This window comes from Procambarus clarkii, chromosome 81 (assembly GCF_040958095.1).
Source record: "Procambarus clarkii isolate CNS0578487 chromosome 81, FALCON_Pclarkii_2.0, whole genome shotgun sequence".
Lineage (NCBI taxonomy): Eukaryota > Metazoa > Arthropoda > Malacostraca > Decapoda > Cambaridae > Procambarus > Procambarus clarkii.
In genome coordinates this window covers 2,127,431-2,148,109 of record NC_091230.1, presented here as the reverse complement: position 1 = coordinate 2,148,109, position 20,679 = coordinate 2,127,431, and the positions used below count along the sequence as shown (strand labels likewise).

Genomic DNA, 20,679 nt, shown 5'->3' with positions numbered 1-20,679 from the left:
TTAAATATATAAATACCTTTTGGAAGAGCTAGATGAAGCAGGTCGCTTCGAGCCAGGAGTTGTAGGCATAGCTGGAGGGCGAACCATACCACTGCTGTACGGCTGTGGACCTGGGGGACCTGGAGGACGCTGCATAACTGGAGCTGGGCTTCCCGTAGGACCCCCCATACCAACAGGAGGGTACTGGGATCTTTGCACATTCATCTGCTGAAAAAATATTATATTTATTAGAGCCCAAGTGAATGGAATGTTAATTTCCACGAAGTGTGGATGACAATTTATATGATGTGGGCATGGATCACTAAGTCCTCTGAACTTCAGTAGTAGTCAGGGAAAGTTGAAAATTCAAGTTTGGCAGCAGGAAGCTGCTACTGGAAACTTTTCTTTTTAAGACTACTCAAGAGCTCGGTCAATAAAGCTTTGAACTCACACGGGTGGGGTCCACGGTTCGAGACTCCTAAAGCCCAGGTGAATGGAATGGAAATATTTGTTTCTAGTGAGGTGCCCATGGGTTGTATTTCAGCCCTCCAAGAAGCATTTCAGGTCAGGATTAGCACTGCAGTTCAGAGTTTTATATAAGTGGCACCTCAACTTACAACTGCCCCTACTTACGAATTTTTCAAGTTACGATGTAAATTTCGTCGGAAAATGCATCTCGACTTACAACCTTTGCCTAGACTAGCGACTTTGTTGATACGCGTATGAGTCAACCGATCACAGTTTTCCTGGTGGCACAGCCGACCCCACCTCAGTTTACCAGAGCTGCCCGTGACGATCATGCTTGTAAAGAATTTCACTATTTTTGTGCTCTTTTGTTTTTTGAACATAAAAGTAATTATTATATATCACACCATGGGTCCCAAGAAAGTCAGTGGTAAGGTTCAACCTAAGAAAACACGTGTGAGGATGATCACATCCAGTGAAGATGACCACATCCAGTGAGGATAACCACATGTGAGGATGACTCGGCTGGGTGGCCGAGTGGAGGGGTTGGGTGGCCGAGTAGACAGCACTCTAGACTCGTGGACCTAGAGACCGGGGTTCGATCCCCGCACCCAGCAGAGACAGATGAGCAGTTTCCTTAGCCCTGATGCCCCCTGTTACCTAGCAGTAAATAGGTACCTGGGAGTTAGACAGCTGCTATGGGCTGCTTTCTGGGGGGGGGGGGAATGTGTTTTTGTGTGTAGAGAAAAAAAAATTAGTAGTCAGTAACAGTTGATTGATTGACAGTCGAGAGGTGGGCCGAAAGAGCAGAGCTCAACCCCCACAAGCACAAATAGGTGAATACAGAAGAAAAACAAGAGATCATTCGTGAACATGAAAATGGTATGAGGGTTGTTGATATAGAGTAGAGGATTGTATTAACTCGACCGCGCACCCCGCTACTACCACTGAACTAACCGTGCAATCTCCGCTCTTTCGCGCATGGTGGCACAGCGATCACGCCTCAATTTACCAGTGCCTCGCGCCCAGTGACTATCCCGCCTGAATTCTTCACAAGGATTTACAATTTTTTGTCGGATTTTTGGTTATTTGAGCATAAAAGTTATTATTATTATATATCTCGCCAGGGGTCCCAAGAAAGCCAGTGGTAAGGTTCAACCTAAGAAAATAATTGTGAGCAAAGGCAGTAGAGGATGTCCCTTCCTCATTAACCCTTACACTGCTCAGGGGTCCTTGGGACATTTACACCCCTGTGAGCAAGAAAAAAAAAAAATAAAAAAAATTTTTTCGTCTTCTAAACATGTTAATTTGTGTCCCCTGAGCACGAAAAAAAAAAAATCGTAGGTGACATATTTTGGGCGCAATTGACCGAGGAAGTCTGGCAAAAAGTGGGCATTGACAGAGCGGTCGTCAGACCTGGTCAGCGTCACCCGCGTTGACAGATGGGAGTTGCCACAAAGATATTATTACCTAATTGTTTCAATGTCTCTGATTGATTTTTTCTTAGTTTTTTTGCAGTAATATTATTCAATAGTGTGTATTGTAATATATTTATATAATAAAAGTGGTTAATAATCGCTATACTCAAAAGTATGATGTGCATATTAGTGATTCAATTATTATGTTTATAAAACTATAAACAAATAGTTTTGCTGCTATTACATTCTATACACAGGTTATATATAAGTATTGGCATGTTTTGGTCACCATAACGAACCACTAAGTTGGTATTGAGAGTCGAAAAGCAACGAGGAGTTACCGCCACACACCAGCCAGCCACTCGCTGCCACTCCCTCAACACACGCACTAAACTTTCTCCCCCAACAATACCAGTTGTGGTGTTATTACACAATATACAGACGTTATGTATATGTATATATTTTGTTCACCACAACTGTACAGCTAAGCTGATATAGTTAGTTCAGGCACTAAGAGTCGTCGCTATACACAGATGGCGGCTGGCGGCTCCCTCACTCTTTCAAGGTCACACGCACTAAACTTTCTCCCCCAACAATACCTTTTGCAGTGTTATTACCCTGTATACACATATTATATATAAATATCTACATGTTTTATGCACCGTAACTGTACACCTAAGCTTGTAGTGCGCCCAAAGAGCATAGTGGCCACCCTCTAAACAGCTAGACAAATCGTGCAGACGACGTCACCTCCGTCACCCATATGGCTCCTCCCAGCATAATCCTTTTGCTGTTATTACTCTAATACACACATTATATATAAGTACAGTGGTACCTCGCATAACGATTGCCCCAAAAGACGAATATTTTGGGTAACGAACGGCCCGATCGGCGTCAAATCGTCCCGTATGACGAACGCTGGTTTGAGTAACGTCAACACCACATGGTGGGGTCGCGCTGCTGCTTGCACATTCTTAGACGCCTCCGACGATGCACATAAATTATGTTGTTCTTGTTTAAAGATGCTAATGATGCTGGGATATAAAAGGGTGACTGCTGAGATGTTGCAAAGCATTGACGTTTTTGTAGGAAACAAGAAATGAAATATCTGATATACAACAAATGTCAAAAAAGTTCGTTCGGTGTTCGGCAGGTAGGCTGCTCCATTATAACAATCTTTCTTTGTTTCAAATGTGTTTCATTTGTTTTTTATTTGTCATTTACGTCTCAATAATGGAGAAGCCTACCTTACATACACTGAATAAACCATTATGACATTTTCCTTTCTTCAAATGTGTTCAATATTTATTTTTCATTTGTCTTATAGCAAAAGGTTCGTTCGGTGGTCGGCAGGTAGGCTGCTCCATGTTTCTTACATACAAAAAACGTAAATAATAAAAAATATGAAGAATTTTGAAAACCAGTACAAATGTCAAAAATGTTCGTTCGGTGGTCTACAGGTCGACTGCTCCATGTTTCTTAAAAAAAAAAAAAAACGAAAAATAAAAGAACTGTTGAAACAATTTGAAAAATGGACAAATGTCATAAAGGTTCGTTCAGTGTTTGTCGGGTAGGCTGCTCCATTATTGAGACGTAAGTAATAAATACAAAACAAATGGAACACATTTGAAACAAAGAAAGATTGTCATAATGGAGCAGCCTACCCAACAAACACTGAACGAACCTTTTGCTATAACGAATATGAAAGACAAGGGCTGCTGGCTGGGTTAGTAGTGCGTGAGCAACCATTTGTAGCACACATGCCTCTGGCTCTCAAACACCTGTCCCACATGGTGTTGAAAGACTACTCAGTCAGTGCAATTCAGACCCTATTGTTTGAAGAACATAAGGGTCATAACATTGGTGAAGCTAGGCGCAATAAGGGCTTAACACAACGGTCGGATGCCTGTGATACAGCACCTATGAGGATGATACAGCGAGCGTATCCAGGTGTAGCTCTGAGCCCCACCCTTGCCATCTCTAATGTATATAGATGATACATAGATGAATCGTTTTCTGCGTTCAGTGATGATGCATCTGATACAAGTAGCATAGATGAACAGTGTTAGCGGCTTCCATGGTGGTGGTGTTCATTGATATTTTTAAGAATACCTGAATCTTTTCCTGACTGATGGACACTCTTTGAGGCTAGCTGAATCTCTTCCTGACTGATGGACACTCTTTGAGGCTAGCTGAATCTCTTCCTGTGTGGGACCTTACAAAGCGATCTTTTCAAGACTACCTTACAAATTGAGCTTTTCCTATAATCGTTTCAATACTACTTTATGCTTTACAAGCTTGGCTACATACCACCTACAAGTACTAAAGCCAAGGGTGCACGCGAGTGCATTATTTGCAAGCACACATAACGATGAAACAGGAAACAAAAATCTATCTGTAACTGGTGCAAGGAGAGCAAAGTCGCGCTGTGTACCATGGACTACTTCGTTGACTATTACGCACCTCCAAAGTACTGAGTGTGTAATACAGTGTGTTACTGTGTAAATAGTATGTGAAACTGTACATATTGTAATATTAGTGCATTTTTACCACGTAATATTGTGACAATAAACATTTATTGTGGACACATTACTGACACATGTATCACAGTTTCATGGAAAATTATGAACATTCTACTGTATACATATTGTAAAGGTCACAAATATGCATCATATACGATAAAAGAAACAAATAAAACCGCATTGGAAATGCATAGGAAAAATATTTGAAAATATATTTGTGGCAACACGCGGTGCTTGAATGGCCTGCGCGACCGTGTCTGGGAGCTTCACACACGGGCGACCAGCCCCTGATGACGTCACAGCGCACCTTGTCCACGCCCTCACAGCCAAAGTAAGTGGAATTTGGTAATTATTTTTACATAGACATGTTCAGGGACGGTAATTTATCATTTTACAAAGAAAAATTATATTTTGGGGAACATTTGATGTCATGCACACTAGGGAAATTTCACAATAAACACAGTGCATCACACTGGTTACATGGGGGACACTCGTTTTGTATGACGTCCGTTTCACATGACGAACATGGAACGGATTAAATTCGTTATGGGAGGTACCACTGTATCTACATTTGTGTTCACCATAGAGAACCACTGACCTGGTATGGTGAATGCAAACAATAACAGGTGGCCACACAGTCAGTAAACGATGCTGTCTCCCTCCGTCTCTCAGCATCACTCCTCCCACAGCGCTAATTATTACAACAATCCTGCTATTACCACAACCCTGGTTATTTATATCACAGTCATTGGTCATCTGTAATATTGTTATCGCTAAATAATAACAATTACATATTTATTTTGACATTTTTCGGCGATGCTGTGGTCACAAGCTGAACATCAATGCTGTTCGCTCATGCTGCGTGCGCCGGCCTTGGTTGCTCCAACAGTACTGTGGCTCTAACACCTGAGAATATTGCCCACGATTTTTTTTTTAAATGGCATCTGTTTACAAGAGCCCTGAGGAAGCTACTGTGAACCCCGTGTACCCGCGGGCCATTTGAATCAGGCCTGGCACCCTATGGCGTATATATACGCCATGCGCACCATGGGACATGTTACTCAGGGCGTATATATACGCCATGCGCAGTTTAAGGGTTAAGAAAATGTGTGAACTATAGGAAGAAATGTAAAGTTTTGTTGAAAAAACTCACCCAAATAAAAAGCTGTAGCAGGCCATTGCATTGACCTTTTAAATGGCAATGTGATGTCTTACTACAGACAAGTGTTAAAATGTAGGGAAAAACAAGTGTCTTTAAACAGATTCTTAGTAAGACAAGCAAGCAGTAAGCCACAAGCAGGTCCTAGTGGTATGCAGGCAAAACGTGCCAGTGTGCACACACCAGAGAAGTCCTCACTACCTGATGTGATAATGGAAGGGGACTCCCCTTCCAAACAGTAACACCTCTCATCCTCCCCCCTCCTCACCATCTTCCATATGCCAACATGAGTCTTATTTGGAAGCAAATCATCAAATGCAATTCAGCTACAGATAGACAACATTAATATCAGTAATAAAAATGATGGCAAATTTCTTGGCCTATTCCTAGACAAGGGACTCAACTTCAGCACCCACATTCAACACATAACTAAGAAAGTCTCTAAGACAGCTGGTATACTCTCCAAAATCAGATATTATGTTCCTAACTCTGCTCTCCTCTCACTATATTATGCACTAATCTACCCCTATCTTAATTATGGTATCTGTGCATGGGGGTCTACCACTGCAAACCACCTTAAGCCCATCATCACACAGCAAAAATCTGCTATCAGAATAATAACTAACTCTGCTTTCAGACAACACTCAGCTCCCTTATTTAAATCCCTAAACTTGCTAATTATTAACTCCCTCCACACATTCTCTTGTGTCAACTACATTTACAAAACCCTGTTCTTAAATGCAAACCATGCTCTGAAACTCTCCCTGGACAGATGTAATAGGACCCATTATCACCACACCAGAAATAAATATCTCTTTGATATCCCCAGGGTCAAACTTAATCTGTGTAAACACTATGCAAATTAAGGGACCTAGTCTATGGAACTCACTCCCTAGTGAATTGAAAAACTGTAAAACTTTTGCCTTATTTAAAAGTAAAACCAAAAAGTACCTAATTTCATCTAATTAGTTTCCTACACTGAGCTTTAAATTTGCTCTGTACCTAGTGTTACCCAATCTCCTAATTTTTATGTAGTAATCAAACGACCTTATCATTGTGCTCATTGCTGTCTTCTTTTATGTGCTAGCCATATGCTGTATTGTGACTACCAATTTTTGTCAACTACCATTCAAGCTGTCATTGCAATCAATCTTATATTGTTTCTGCTGTATTGTGCCTACCAATTTTTGTCAACTACCATTCAAGCTGTCATTGCAATCAATCTTAGCTACCTATGTGCTTTAATATACTGTACCTACAATTTTCTCATCTTCTTTTTTTCATTCCATGTAACTGTTATCATTTTTTTGTCTATAAATTTTGCAAGTATTTACTCCTTAAAATTGTCTTAGATTAAGGACCTGCCCGAAACGCTGCGCGTACTAGTGGCTTTACAAGACTGTAATTACCATATTATGTATCCTCACATTCCCAATGTACATTCTTGTATATGCATAAATAAATAAATAAATAAATCAGCAAGGATAAGTAATAACTTGTACATACTTTTGTAGTGTAGATTTGGATGAATTAGGTATAAAATTTAGTTTGAAGCGAAGTTTTTGGGTAGTCATGAACGGATTAATTCATTTCCCATTATTTCTTATGGAAAATTAGCTTCGGTTTACAAGTTTTCGGGTTACAAGCTGTCTCCAGGAACAGATTAAACTCTTAAACCGAGGTACCCCTGTATAGTGTAATAACACCACAAACAGTATTGTTGGAGGAGAAATATTAGCGCCTCTGGCTTTGAACTAGTGATGGCAGCAGCCACCAGCTGTGTGTGTAGCTACCTCTCTTATTGCCTGAACTCACCATACAAGCATAGATGTACAGTTATGGTGAACAAAACATGTAGATACTTATAAATAACGTCTGTGTATAGAGAATAAAAGCAAAAACAATATGGTGGGAAGAGTATGTTGGCAAGTGGCTGGCTGGCTGGTGAGTGGTGGCCACTCTTCGTTGCATTTTGACTCAATACCAACTTAGTGGTTCGTTATGGAGAACAAAACATGCAGATACTTATATATATAACCTATGTATATAGTGTAATAACAGCAAACTATTTGTTTATTGTTCTATGAACATAATTAAATCACTAATATGCACACCATAATTTAGAGTACAGCGATGGTTCACCCATTTTATTATATAAATATATCACAATACACACTATTGAATAATATTACTGCAAAAAAAAAAAAAAATAAAATAAATTAGACACATTGAAATAATTAGTAATAATATCTTTGTGGCAGCCCCCGCCTGACAGCTCGGGCGGAGCAGACCTCGTCTGGCGACTGCTCTGTCAACGCTTCTTTTTTATCAGACTTTCCCGCCCTATTGTGGCTAAAATATGTCACCTACGATTTTTTTTATTTTTCCTGTTATCAGGGAACACAAATGAACACTTTTATAAGACGAAAGAATTTCTTGGTATTTTTTTTGTTTTGTACCTGTGGGTGTTGAAGGTAAAATGGCCCTTAGCGGCCCAAGGGTTAAACTGCGCAACACGTCATGACGTGTTGAGTAACTTACCCAAAAGTGCGTATCACGTCATATGACGTGTTAGAGTACTACGCAAGATTTAAACAGCTCGCAGATACACGGGGGTTCACCTCACCTTCATCGGGGCGCTTGTAAACAGACGCCATTTTTGTTTTAAATCGTGGGCAACATTCCCGGGTGTGAGGGCCTCGGTACTGAGTGAGTCACCAAGACTGGAACATGCAGCATGCGGTCACAGCACTGCTGTTCAGCTTGTGACCACAGCATCGCCTAAAAATGTCAAAATATACATACAGGGGTACCTCGGTTTAAGAGTTTAATCCGTTCCTGGAGACAGCTCGTATTCCGAAAACTCGTATTCTGAAGCTAATTTCCCCATAAGAAATAATGGGAAATGAATTAATCTGTTCCTGACTACCCCAAAAACCCCACATCAAACTAAATTTTTATACCTAATTCATCTAAATAAACGTACAAAACTATGTTCAAGTTATTACTTACCCTTGCTGAGGACTGCTGTTGGTGTATGGAAGATGTGAGGAGGGAGGAGGAGAGGTGTTACTGTTTGGAAGGGGAGTCTCCTTTCATTATAACATCAGGCAGTGAGGACTTCACTGGTGTGCACTCTCTGGCACATTTTGCCTGCATACCACTAGGACTTGCTTGTTTTACTAAGAATCTGTCTAAAGACACTTGTTTTCCCTACATTTTAACACTTGTCTGTAGTAAGACATCACATTGTCATTTAAAAGGTCAATGCAACGGCCTGCTACAGCTTTATCTGGGCAAATTTTTTCAACAAAACTTTGCAGTTCTTCCCATACTTCACACATTTTCTTAATCAAGAAGGGACATCCTCTACTGCCTCTACTCACAGCTATTTTCTTAGGTTGAACCTTACCAATGGCTTTCTTGAGACCCATGGCGAGATATATAATGATAACTTTTATGCTCAAATGGCCAAAAAACCGACAAAAAACTGTAAATCCTTGTGAAGAATTCAGGTGGGATAGTCACTGGGCGCGAGGCACTGGTAAACTGAGGCGCGATCGCCATGCCACCATGCGCTAGTCGGCCTGTACACGTATCAACAAACTAGTGTTCCGAGGTAACCCTCGCCTTCCGAGACACATTTTCCGAGGAAATCCTGCTCGTATTCCGAAAAACTCGCATACAGGGACACTCGTATTCCGAGGTACCACTGTATGTATATGCTATAATTTAGCGATGATAGTATTACAGAAGACCCTTGATTATGATAAAAAACCAGCATTGAATGTAATGAAACGCCATTTTCTGGGTGAGACCCGGAGGCTCCCCGGAGCTTTACCAGGCTGATATGCTAATGTCAGACTTTGGCATCAGTCATGTGTATGGAGTTCTAAGGCCTACCGGGGACCACGACCAGAACCTGGCCCCCTCAGAGAGGCAAGGGGAGCAATGGCCTATAGAAACCCCCGTGTGGTTGGAAGCATTCTATGTCTGCCATCGACCGGGTCAAGCATCCAGAAAGTTAAGCATTCCAAAACAAACCCCTATTCTGGTAAAAATTGCTATCTAAAGCCGAACTAGTGGACAGAACTCCCCAACAGAAAACAAGCAAACTTGTATGACGTCACACATCACCGTGCCACTGTCTGCGCAGCTCCCCCCTCCCTGGGAGGGGGAAGGGGAAGCCCCACACCTCCCACGCCGGCTATCCACCCATCAGTTCTGAGGGCTGGATGTCAAAACACGCGAAAAAACGCCGACCGGAGGGAGGGAGGGAGGGAGGGAGGGTTGCCGGGGAGCCTCCGGGTCTCACCCAGAAAATGGCGTTCCATTACATTCAACGCTGGTTTTCTGGGAGAGCCCCGTCGGCTCCCCGGAGCTAACTACCCACAGAGGAAGGTCAAAAGGACGGAACCGGGAAGCGGACACCACGCACCCCCCACGGAAGCGAGACACCCGGCAGCAAACGCCAACCCAAGGCGCCACAGCCCCGAAAAGTCTCGGGAACAACACGAGAACAACGAGCAGCAAGGCCCCCGTACGAACACCAAAGATCCATGCCCGAAAGACTGCTAGGACACATTGCCCAGGCGGTAGCGAGAGCAGTCAAGCCACAAACGCCACAGGCATGAGGGAAGAACACAGGCAGCTGACAACCCGGGACACCATCACCTGCAAACCGGGAAGAACAGAACCGGATAAACGCAAAACGCGCTCCGGACACAGACGTTGTGGCACGCAAACAACAGCGGAGGGCCGCCACTGAACAAAAACACGACACACCCCCGGCCCGACCAACGAAGCACCAACAAACCATGGACCCCTCCAGAACGCAGCAGCCCCACCCCGCACCAGAAAAGATGGAGACTGCTGCCACCGAACAACCAAAACGCTAAAACTGAAGGAGCAAGAAAACTCGGCGACCCGACCCCCAGAGGCAAATGCCAAAAGCAAAAAGAGCCGACGAAAAACAAACCGGAACTGGAGGGGCACTACCAACCGAGGAGAAGATAGAGCACGCTGACCAGAGACCAGGATGGTGCAAGCGGCGCACGAACAGGCCGGAGGTGAAACGACGCACAAGACAGCTTACTAACGATGCAGAAGCAACACCAAGACCGAAAGCAAGCCAAAGCGGCTCCGCCAGCGCCGCACGAAAAGAGGCGACAGTATGTGGCAAGACGACGGCCCCCAACCCCCACCAGAAAACCAAGCCGACGCTAACAAGAGTAACCACCGAAGAAGGGACAGGAAAAGGAAGGACCGCCAAAATACCCCATACTGCCGCCAAGAGAAGTACGCAGGTGGGACACCTACCACGAAGTCACCCAACCACCAACTGGAGGCGAGACCACGAGGCAGAACGTAAGCAGCCCCAACAAGGCCCCTCCGAGCCAAGGAAAAGGCGGAGCCGCAGGAAGATCTCGGGCACGACCACCGAAACTCAGGCGGCACAAGGTGATGGAACGTCTGCCGAACAGAAAAACTCCGCAAAGCAAGCAAGCACGCCAGGAATACAGAAACGACGGGTCCGACGCGAGACATCGCAAGACCCCGAAAAACCAACCGGTAGGGCAAGCTAGGAAACCAAAGAAGGCGGAAGGGTTGCTGCCAGAAACAGTACCCAAACCAAGGGGTACGAGCAACTGCAACAGACCGAGACAAAGAAGCACACCACAGGACACAGGCTGAAAAAACGCCCAAGAAGCCAAGGAACACACGCAGAACACCCCTGCGGCAGAGGAGGAAACAAGGGAAAGCACAAGGAAATGAAGCGGTGGATACCGACCACGCCCCCCAACATAGCAGCAAGTGCAGGCAAAACCGACCAAAGGAGATGCCAGGAAAACGACTTGGGAGAGGCAGGACGAAAGAGCAGAAGCACAAAAAAAAAAAGGAAAACAACCAGGGGTGGACAATCAGGCAGGGACAGAAAAACCCCACGCATATGAGAGGACCAAACCAGGAACCCGAAGACCACGAAAAACTACAAGCAAACCCCCATATGCAAACCTTAGGCACAAAACAGCAGCAAAGTGCCACACCACAACTGGACACAGGAACAAGGACACGCCACCGTGAAACACGGTACCAATGCACACGTGCAGTAGCAGCAACAGGCACCACCGCAACATGCAACATGTAAATAGCAACTCGCTTCTGCAAAGGCAGAGAACGGAACAGGCAGACCCCAGACAGGGCCAACGGAGACACGACAGAACCCAACAGGCCCAGAAACCCGCACACCAGGCGACCAACGGTGGAGAAACCCCGCTCAATACCTGCTGGACGGGGTACTGGGAGCTCATTTACACCCCAAGCCCGGCCCGAGGCCAGGTTAGACTGGCCTGAGGGTGGCCCACCAGGCAGCCGCTTGGAGCGGCCCGCAGACCCACATACCCCGCACAACCAGGATGGGCCGGAACTTCTATTCGAAAACAAGTTAGTGTGCCCCGGAAGTCCACAGACGTACCAGCAATAAGGCGTATGCTCGCAAGTAGGTCGTGTAACAACCGCAGACCTCTGATGGTTATACAGTGTTCCCAGATTGTGCCTATAGCACCACTGCACTCCACTGGTACTATCCCGCAAGTTCTACCAGATAGGCGGGACCCAAGAGCCAGAGCTCAAAATCTTGCAAGCACAGCCAGGCGCCTTACCAGGTGAGTACAGAACCAACACCACAACCCCCACACCTCATAACACTAAAAAAGGTGGGTCCCCTGAATGACCCTAGCATGGGTAGGACATGCACATGAGTGGGACAGGAAGGGTTGCAAAAAAGGGACAGACACTGGTGTGCGAACGGTCTCAGTCGTACAAAAATATACCTAAATAAACACAGGTATATAAACAATAACGCACCCAGCGCCCTGCCAAAAGACGCCAGACCGCAGAAACTCACCTGGCAAACGGTGGCACGAACGTGACACGACTCAACCGTGCCCAGAAGAACCTGGGAGCACCGCCAGGTGAAGACACCAGAGCCGGACCCTGCCGGACCCGCAGGAGAGCAGGGTAGAGGCGAAGGAGGCGGCCCACACCCATGACACAGGGAAAACCTCGGCAGCCTCCCCACAACTGGAAACCAGGACACCCCCGGAGCAAAGGGGCACACACCGCAGCAAGGGAGAAGAGCGAGAGGCAAAGCACTTGAGCAAAAAAGGCGCCAAACACCAGCACTGAAACACACCGCCCAGACCAAAACAAACTCCACGGCGCATGACACGCTGGCCGAACCGCACAACCCTCTCTGTGGGAAGGCACCAACCAGGACTACTGCACTAGAAAAGTAGCCAAAATGGAAGCAGGAACAATAAAACCGGCCAACGTAGCGAAGACAGAGCCCAAAAAGGTACCCAACCGGGCCACAAGCAGCCCAACAAGGCCACAAGTAGCCCAACAGGGCCACAAGTAGCCCAACCGGCCCACAAGTAGTCCAACCGGCCCACAAGTAGCCCAACCGGCCCACAAGTAGCCCAACCGGCCCACAAGTAGCCCAACCGGCCCACAAGTAGCCCAACCGGCCCACAAGTAGCCCAACCGGCCCACAAGTCGCCCAACCGGGCCACAAGTAGCCCAACCGGGCCACAAGTAGCCCAACCGGGCCAAAAGTAGCCCAAACCGGCAACAAGGACCAGAAACCGACAGACGTTCCAATAACGCAGGAAGTAGCGAAAACCTTCCCGAACCCTCGAGAACACAGAAGCCAACACTAGTCCCGAAGGCACACAAAAGCGCAGGCGCACCCGGGACCAGAAGTCACGTAGAACCCTAAGAACGGGGAAACATGACGAAAACACCGTCCCAAAAAGGGTAGGAGGAAACAACCTGCCACAGGACGGAACCAACCGACCCAAAGGCCAAGGAACCAAGCCCGGGGAGGGGCCGACGCCCAACAGCACGTACGGCGAGTGGGGAGGAAAGACCCCACTCTGCGTAACCACAAGCCTCGCCTAGAGGGGGATAAAAAAAAACCCACGGGGTCCTACGGGGCCAAGGCCCCCAAGGCAGCCCCTCCCGGGAACCAACACGACAGGCCCCGGGGCCGAGCCGTCCCCCCAAAGCCACGGCCGTACCAGAAAACCGGGGCAGCTGTGAAAACACTAAGGAAGGGAGCCCACTGGCAGACTCTTACAACACGGCTGGAGGAACAGGCTCAAATGCCCCCGTCACCACCCCGGAAGGAGAATTCCCCGAGACTGCCCGAGTCTCGACACCATCAAACCCCGCCCCGAACCTACAGACGGTAAGGAACCGGATGTAGACAGGAAGGGGGATCCAGGGAAAAGACAAGGGGGCGTGGAAGGAACCGAAGCAACCAACACCCCCAAGTCCCAACACGAACCAAAACGGGGCAGCCCCGGGGCTCCCGGGAAGTAAACGACGAGAGCATTGCCACCACCAAGGCAAGGTGGTGGCAACAGTTTAGGGAGCCGGTCGGCCGAGCGGACAGCACGCTGGACTTGTGATCCTGTGGTCCTGGGTTCGATCCCAGACGCTGGCGAGAAACAATGGGCAGAGTTTCTTTCACCCTATGCCCCTGTTACCTAGCAGTAAAATAGGTAGCTGGGTGTTAGTCAGCTGTCACGGGCTGCTTCCTGGGGGTGGAGGCCTGGTCGAGGACCGGGCCGCAGGGACACTAAAAAAAAAAAAAAAAAGCCCCGAAATCATCTCAAGATAACCTCAAGAAGATAACCAAGTCTCTAAGTGCAACGCCCCTGCTGCCCGCACCCGCTTAGTCAGCACAACTGGGTAACCGAGCCACAACGAGCAACCAAACTCGCAGGACTCCGGGTCGAAGGTGTCACCGACCCCACAGGCAGCAGACGGAGGCAAAACAAAGAGTCACCCAGAGACAAAGGGTGAGAGCAACCCTCAAACTCGCTGGAAGCGAGGGGGGACTCTGGGGTCACGTCCATCGGACCCATGTGTCCCCAGGGGTTTCCCAGGGTCCCGAGCGTTTACTGTCAGAGGACTCGCGCTCAGGGAATCCCAGGCAGGGTACTGCTAACCGGCACCCAAAGCTACCAAACAACTTTCTAAGAGCTGAACCCCCGGGACGTGTACACTCACGGGGGTACACTCACCTATATAGTAGGTGTAATCAATTAGTATATTTAGTTGTAATTTCAGCTTGTGTTGTAAGCGGTCGTGGCCATCATGTTCCCACGCCATGCTTGAACTCACGTGTTGCCGCAAGTAGCAGACGACGCCATTGCACCTCTACCTCTCCGTTCACTATTACAGCTAAGCAGCTGAAATCCTTTCTATTGTTTCTTTAATTGAGCAAATTCTAGATCAGTCAAAGAGATTTAGATTATTTGATTTGAGATACTTAACAGAATATGTTAGCCTCATAAAAGTCAAATGAGAATAATTGCTTAGTTTATCAACATATAATCTTTTTACCATTAATCAATTTATCTAATGTTTCTTAATAGTATTTAGTAGAATTACTAAATTTTATTTGAGGAAGAACCAGCCTTGATGAAGCGTACTGGGAGTAGATTACTTCTGGTATTAACCCCCAATTTTGTGAAGGACGGAAAGTTTATTCCCGAACATTAATATTATTCAGTCCATAGAAGCTTAAAGAATAATCTTTAATAGTTTCTTATCCATAGGCACTGGTATTTCAGTCCTTATCATTTAACTTTATCTGTTTCCCTTTTCAGTCAAAATAGGGTGGTCCTTCGATTAATTTAAATTAATCTATTAATTAAATATCAATCAATTAATAGAGAGTAAGCTTTCTTCCCAACACTGCAAGCTATGCTGCACCCGCTGATGCTGAATTCCCATCGACAAGTCATGCAGCCTCCACCGGCAACGAATGCTCTGCAAGCTATGCTGCACCTGCCGATGCTGAATTCCCATCAACAAGTCATGCAGCCTCCACCGGCAACGAATGCTCTGCAAGCTATGCTGCACCCGCCGATGCTGAATTCCCATCAACAAGTTGAGCAGCCTCCACCGGCAACGAATGCTCTGCAAGCTATGCTGCACCCAACGATGCTGAATTCCCATCAACAAGTCATGCAGCATCCGCCAGCAACGAATGCTCTGCAAGATATGTTGCACCCGCTGATGCTGAATTCCCATCAAAAGTCGTGTAGCCTCCACTAACAATATAAAATATGATTGAAAGGCATATAAATTAGTGTAAAAAGTGTTGATAGAGTAAAGTATGGTAAGTGTTAATTATTATTTAAGCCTTGACAAAAAGATACTGTACAGTATAAATATACAGTAGAAATAATTTTCAATTGTGAATTAGAATTAGAACTCATGTGAATTAGTAGTAAGGCTAGCTGTTGTGTGAAGTGAATGCCTGAAAATAAGTGTACATACTGTATGTACCCTGTATATAGTACTGAACAATATAAAACAAGCGCTGCAGAGGATGACATAATCTTCACAGCTTCGTAATCTTCAGCTTCATTAAAAGTAAGTCAATTTACCAATTTTATTATAGTATTTCAACATATTTTTTTTTTTCAACGAAAGCTACATATTAATCTCTGTAAATGTATATTCTATCATTAACAGAGAAAACGTGAGCTCAGAATATTTTGTCTTGGCTAGCTCTCAGTGACAAGGCTCGATCACCATTGTTATGGCCTGGCCGCCACAGCCTGTGTCGTAACTTTAAAAATACATTACCTGCACTGTTCAGGGTAAAACAATACACATATCTAAAATTTTATTGAGAAAATATTAACAATCACTGATTGATACATGAAATATTTTGCAATACAAAGGAATGAACCAATTTTTTCCCACCCATCTGGACTTGATCAGACCGTGTTCAAACATCATCCATGCAGCAGGCACCAGCTGGCTTAATCGTCAGAATGGCACTAAATTGGAACGCAATTACACAATGAACTTTATTTAATTTTAGTTATACAGGGGCCTCGTAGCCTGGTGGATAGCGCGCAGGACTCGTAATTCTGTGGCGCGGGTTCGATTCCCGCACGAGGCAGAAACAAATGGGCAAAGTTTCTTTCACCCTGAATGCCCCTGTTACCTAGCAGTAAATAGGTACCTGGGTGTTAGTCAGCTGTCACGGGCTGCTTCCTGGGGGTGGAGGCCTGGTCGAGGACCGGGCCGCGGGGACACTAAAGCCCCGAAATCATCTCAAGATAACCTCAAGAATCTCAAGAAGATACAGTATAAAATATATCCTACCTGAATGTTACTTGAAAAATTACCTGACCCGACTTAACTTCAGAAATAACGGAGCTCCGGAAATAGCGACCAAGGTAAGAACATAAGAACAAAGGTAACTGCAGAAGGCCTATTGGCCCATACGAGGCAGCTCCTATCTATAGCCACCCAATCCCACTCATATACATGTCCAACCCGCGCTTGAAACAATCGAGGGGCCCATCTCCACCACGTTACGCGGCAATTGGTTCCACAAATCAACAACCCTGTTACTGAACTAGTGTTTACCCAAGTCTTTCCTAAATCTAAACTTATCCAATTTATACCCATTGTTTCGTGTTCTGTCTTGAGTTGATAATTTTAATACCCTATTAATATCCCCTTTGTTATATCCATTCATCCACTTGTAAACCTCAATCATGTCACCCCTAACTCTTCGCCTTTCCAGTGAATGCAACTTAAGTTTAGTTAATCTTTCTTCATATGAAAGATTTCTAATTTGGGGAATTAACTTGGTCATCCTACGCTGGACACGTTCAAGTGAATTTATACCCATTCTATAGTACGGCGACCAAAACTGAACTGCATAATCTAAATGGGGCCTAACCAGAGCAAGATATAGCTGAAGAACCACACCAGGTGTCTTGTTACTAACGCTTCGATTAATACTAACTTAATTAACTTCGTTAATTACTAACGATTCGATTAGCGACCAAGGTACAGCCCCATATAGGCCGTTAAATTGAATGGATACTGTATATCTAAAAAAAGTTGTTTTTTTTAATGCACCTGTGGGTGACAAAGGCCAAACAGCCCTTAGCAGCTTGGGGGTTAATTTGATCTGTGGATTTCTTACCAAACAATATATACCATAGAAGGTTTTATCAATGTTTAGTGCAAGTTTGTTAGCAGTTAGCTAAACATGGACTTTTCTAGTTCAGTATTCACTGTCATTCAAAATAAGAGGGTTAGGACTTAGGAAAATGCAGATTGTGTCATCAGAAAATAGTTGAGTCATTGGCTTGAGTGGTCCAGAAGCATTAGGAAGGTCACTAATATAAATGAGAAAAGAGGGGACCAAGTACACTGCCCAAACCTGTCCTCAGGTCTCATAGTATCTATGTTGACACATCACTTAAAGTACCTATACTGCAAATATTCAATGTTTGCCTATGGTAGATTTACAGTTATAAACAGTTATATTTGAAGATTTACAGTTAATTTAAATACTGTATATTCCATCATACAAGTCGTTGTATACTTGTTGTACACCACTTCTCCTAACTCTTACAGCCCATCACAATTATTTAGATAATTTCAATTGTGAAACTATCATAATTTCTTGGCAAACTGGTGAAGGAGGGAGGGAGGCAGGGAAGGTGGGAGGGAGACAGGGAAGGAGGGAGGGAGGCAGGGTGGGCAGGCTGGCTGCCAGGCAAAGGAGGGAGGAAGGGTGGGGTTGGCTAGCAGGCAATCAGTTGGGATGAGGGAGGAAGGTAGTGTGAGGTAGTAAGAGAGGGAGATAGTGAGAGGTAGTGAGAGAGGGAGGTAGTGAGGGAAGGAGAGAGGGAGGCAGGAAGACAGTGAGGGATGTAGAACTATGAAACCAGGCTACCAAACACTCCTGCCCATATTAAAAAAAAATTATATGAGCTGTACAATATTTATTCAATTTTATGTTGATTTTTGTGTTAAGTGTACAGTATTACTATACATTATTAATCATTATCATGCTTTATTGTTTCCTGTTTATTAGTTAAACATATATTTTTACTTATGAATTATGAAGTTGGTATGTGTGACCTCAAGCAGAGTTTATTAGGGGTCTAGGGGTGTTGGGGAGGGGTCCTGGTGATTGGGGAGGGGTCTCGGTGGTTGGGGAGGGATGGGCTGTACCGATAAGCCTATAGGGCTCGACCCGGTTAGCCAGAATTTTTTCTTAAATTCTGGATGTATATCATATATATTTTTGGTTACAGATTTTGTTTGATAATATTATTAGGATAATGAAAACTTATAAAAATACTTGTATCATAAATGATTTATTGTATTAGATGGAAACTGACCATCTGCCACACGGACGGTAGTTCACACATGGTTCTCTTGGGGAGGGGAGGGGAGAGAGAGGCAGTGAGGGGGGGAGGGAGCGAGGCAGTGAGGTTAGAGAGGGAGAGGCAGTGAGAGAGGGAGGGAGATTTCATAGAGAAAAAATTTAATTTCGACCTGTCATATGAAGGGAATTTAAAATTTAGATGTGTGATATGATGGGAAATATTTCCACCGCTCTGCCAACTCTGCCCCAACTCTGATCCACTTGATATTGGCATTTTATATTACCAGTATTTCTGTAATAAGTTTTTAATACTATTGTATTTCTGCTACATAATGCATGTATATTTGTATAGCCTCTGAATGATACCAACAAAAGAAACTTAGGCAATAGTGTAACAGGGGCAAGAGGTTGATATGGCTGCAGGAAGGGCAGGGTGGGCCCGGGCAGAGGTGGTTGGCAAGTGAGTTGGGTGGATGGATTGGTGACTGACTGATGGGGGGTAGGTTAGGGTAGATTAGATTGGGTAAGTTAGGGTACATTAAGTAACATGGAGTTAATGTGTGTAAGGTTAGGTTAGGTTGGGGTAGGTTAGTTGAAGATCGGTTATGTTATGCTGCCGTATTTCAGAGCTTTACGTCTAGGATTGCATGATTGCATCGGTCTTCTTTGCCGTGCCAGTAGTACAGTATGTTGAATATCTGGGAGTGATTGGAGGATGTGTCGTGGGAGAGTGGTTTATGTGGTTTTTCAATCAAAGTGCCAGGTTGGGAGGTTTGCACAGCTAGGGATTTCTTACTCTTGATGCCGGTGGTTGTGGTTTGTGGCAAGTCAGCCTGGGGAGTGACTTGGGTAAGGCGTGCTAAATAGTTTTCTAGGAGTTTTTCCTGCATTAGTTCAAACGATTTGTATACAGCAATCGTAGCTGCGTTAGGTTGGATGTCGGTCTGTAGATGTGGATGAGGTGTGTGTTGGGGTCAGCCTCGGGGTATGAATTAGTTTACTTGTGTAAAGAATTTAGTTGGGAGTTGGCCCAGTGCCTTTTCCAGTGCATTATCAATGCGAGTGACAAGATTTTCAATACGACCGGACCACATAAATTTATTGTTTACAACTGCACACGGAGCCCCGGAGCACAAAGCCGCCACTTGGGTCTACTACAACTACTGGTAAACATGAGTGACTTACTGGGTAACTCTGCTGGGGGTACCTCATTGGTGTTCCCTGGCCCCCCTGAGGCCCAGCGTACCTCTGAGGGGTGACAGGAGGAGCTCCCGGAGGAGGAGGTGTTCCCGGGTAAGGAGGACGCGACGCCATTTCCCAGCTCAGGTCGTTTACTGCACCAAGCTGTGATGTTGTGGCCGGTATGTTCAATACAGTAAAAGCAAATTTTGTATTAGAGAGTAGGTTACTCCTACTCTAGGAGTAGGCTTTTAATTTGTTCAATAAATTTCATATCAATAAAGCTAAATTTGCTCATGCACAAATACTTGACGTCAGTCGGATTTTAGATATTGAAAAGCTTGAAAAACATAACATTAGTTTGTCAGTGTACTCACCTAGTGAGTGTTGATTAGCAAATGGTGTTGGCTATAGAATAGCTACTATGTTACAAAAAAGTTATTTGTTATGTGATAAGTACAAGTATAACCACGCTTAAGTGTTGTAAGCAATATAAATATACGTATACATTTAAATTAAATGTTTGAAATTGGAATGTATCATTTTCATGTGCAATCATGGCTGATTCCTTTTTTGTTTACAAGAATATTATGTAAAGAAATTTTAAAATAAAGTTAGATATATATACACACATACCAAAAGAATAGAGGTGGTAGGAGAAGAAAATATCAAAGTGTTCAGTGAGGATCCACAAGGTTTTCCTTGAGTTCTCTTTATTTTCTTCTCCGA

General features: G+C 44.8%; 1 protein-coding gene across 2 annotated transcripts in view; it reads right to left on the bottom strand.

Annotated features, from left to right (window-relative positions):
* LOC138349817 (brahma-associated protein of 60 kDa-like) overlaps positions 1-20,115 on the bottom strand; it is a 172,644-nt gene extending 152,529 nt beyond the window's left edge. The window contains exons 1-2 of one of the 2 annotated variants that reach the window (XM_069315593.1): positions 19,957-20,115; positions 17-207 (exon numbers count right to left, since the gene is read on the bottom strand). In XM_069315593.1, coding sequence (XP_069171694.1) covers positions 17-207; positions 19,957-20,085 — 320 coding nt within the window. In that variant the 5' untranslated portion in view covers positions 20,086-20,115. The remainder of the gene's footprint in view (positions 1-16; positions 208-19,956) is intronic. The other variant, XM_069315594.1, reaches the window with a different exon arrangement.
* Between the last annotated feature and the right edge of the window lie 564 nt (positions 20,116-20,679).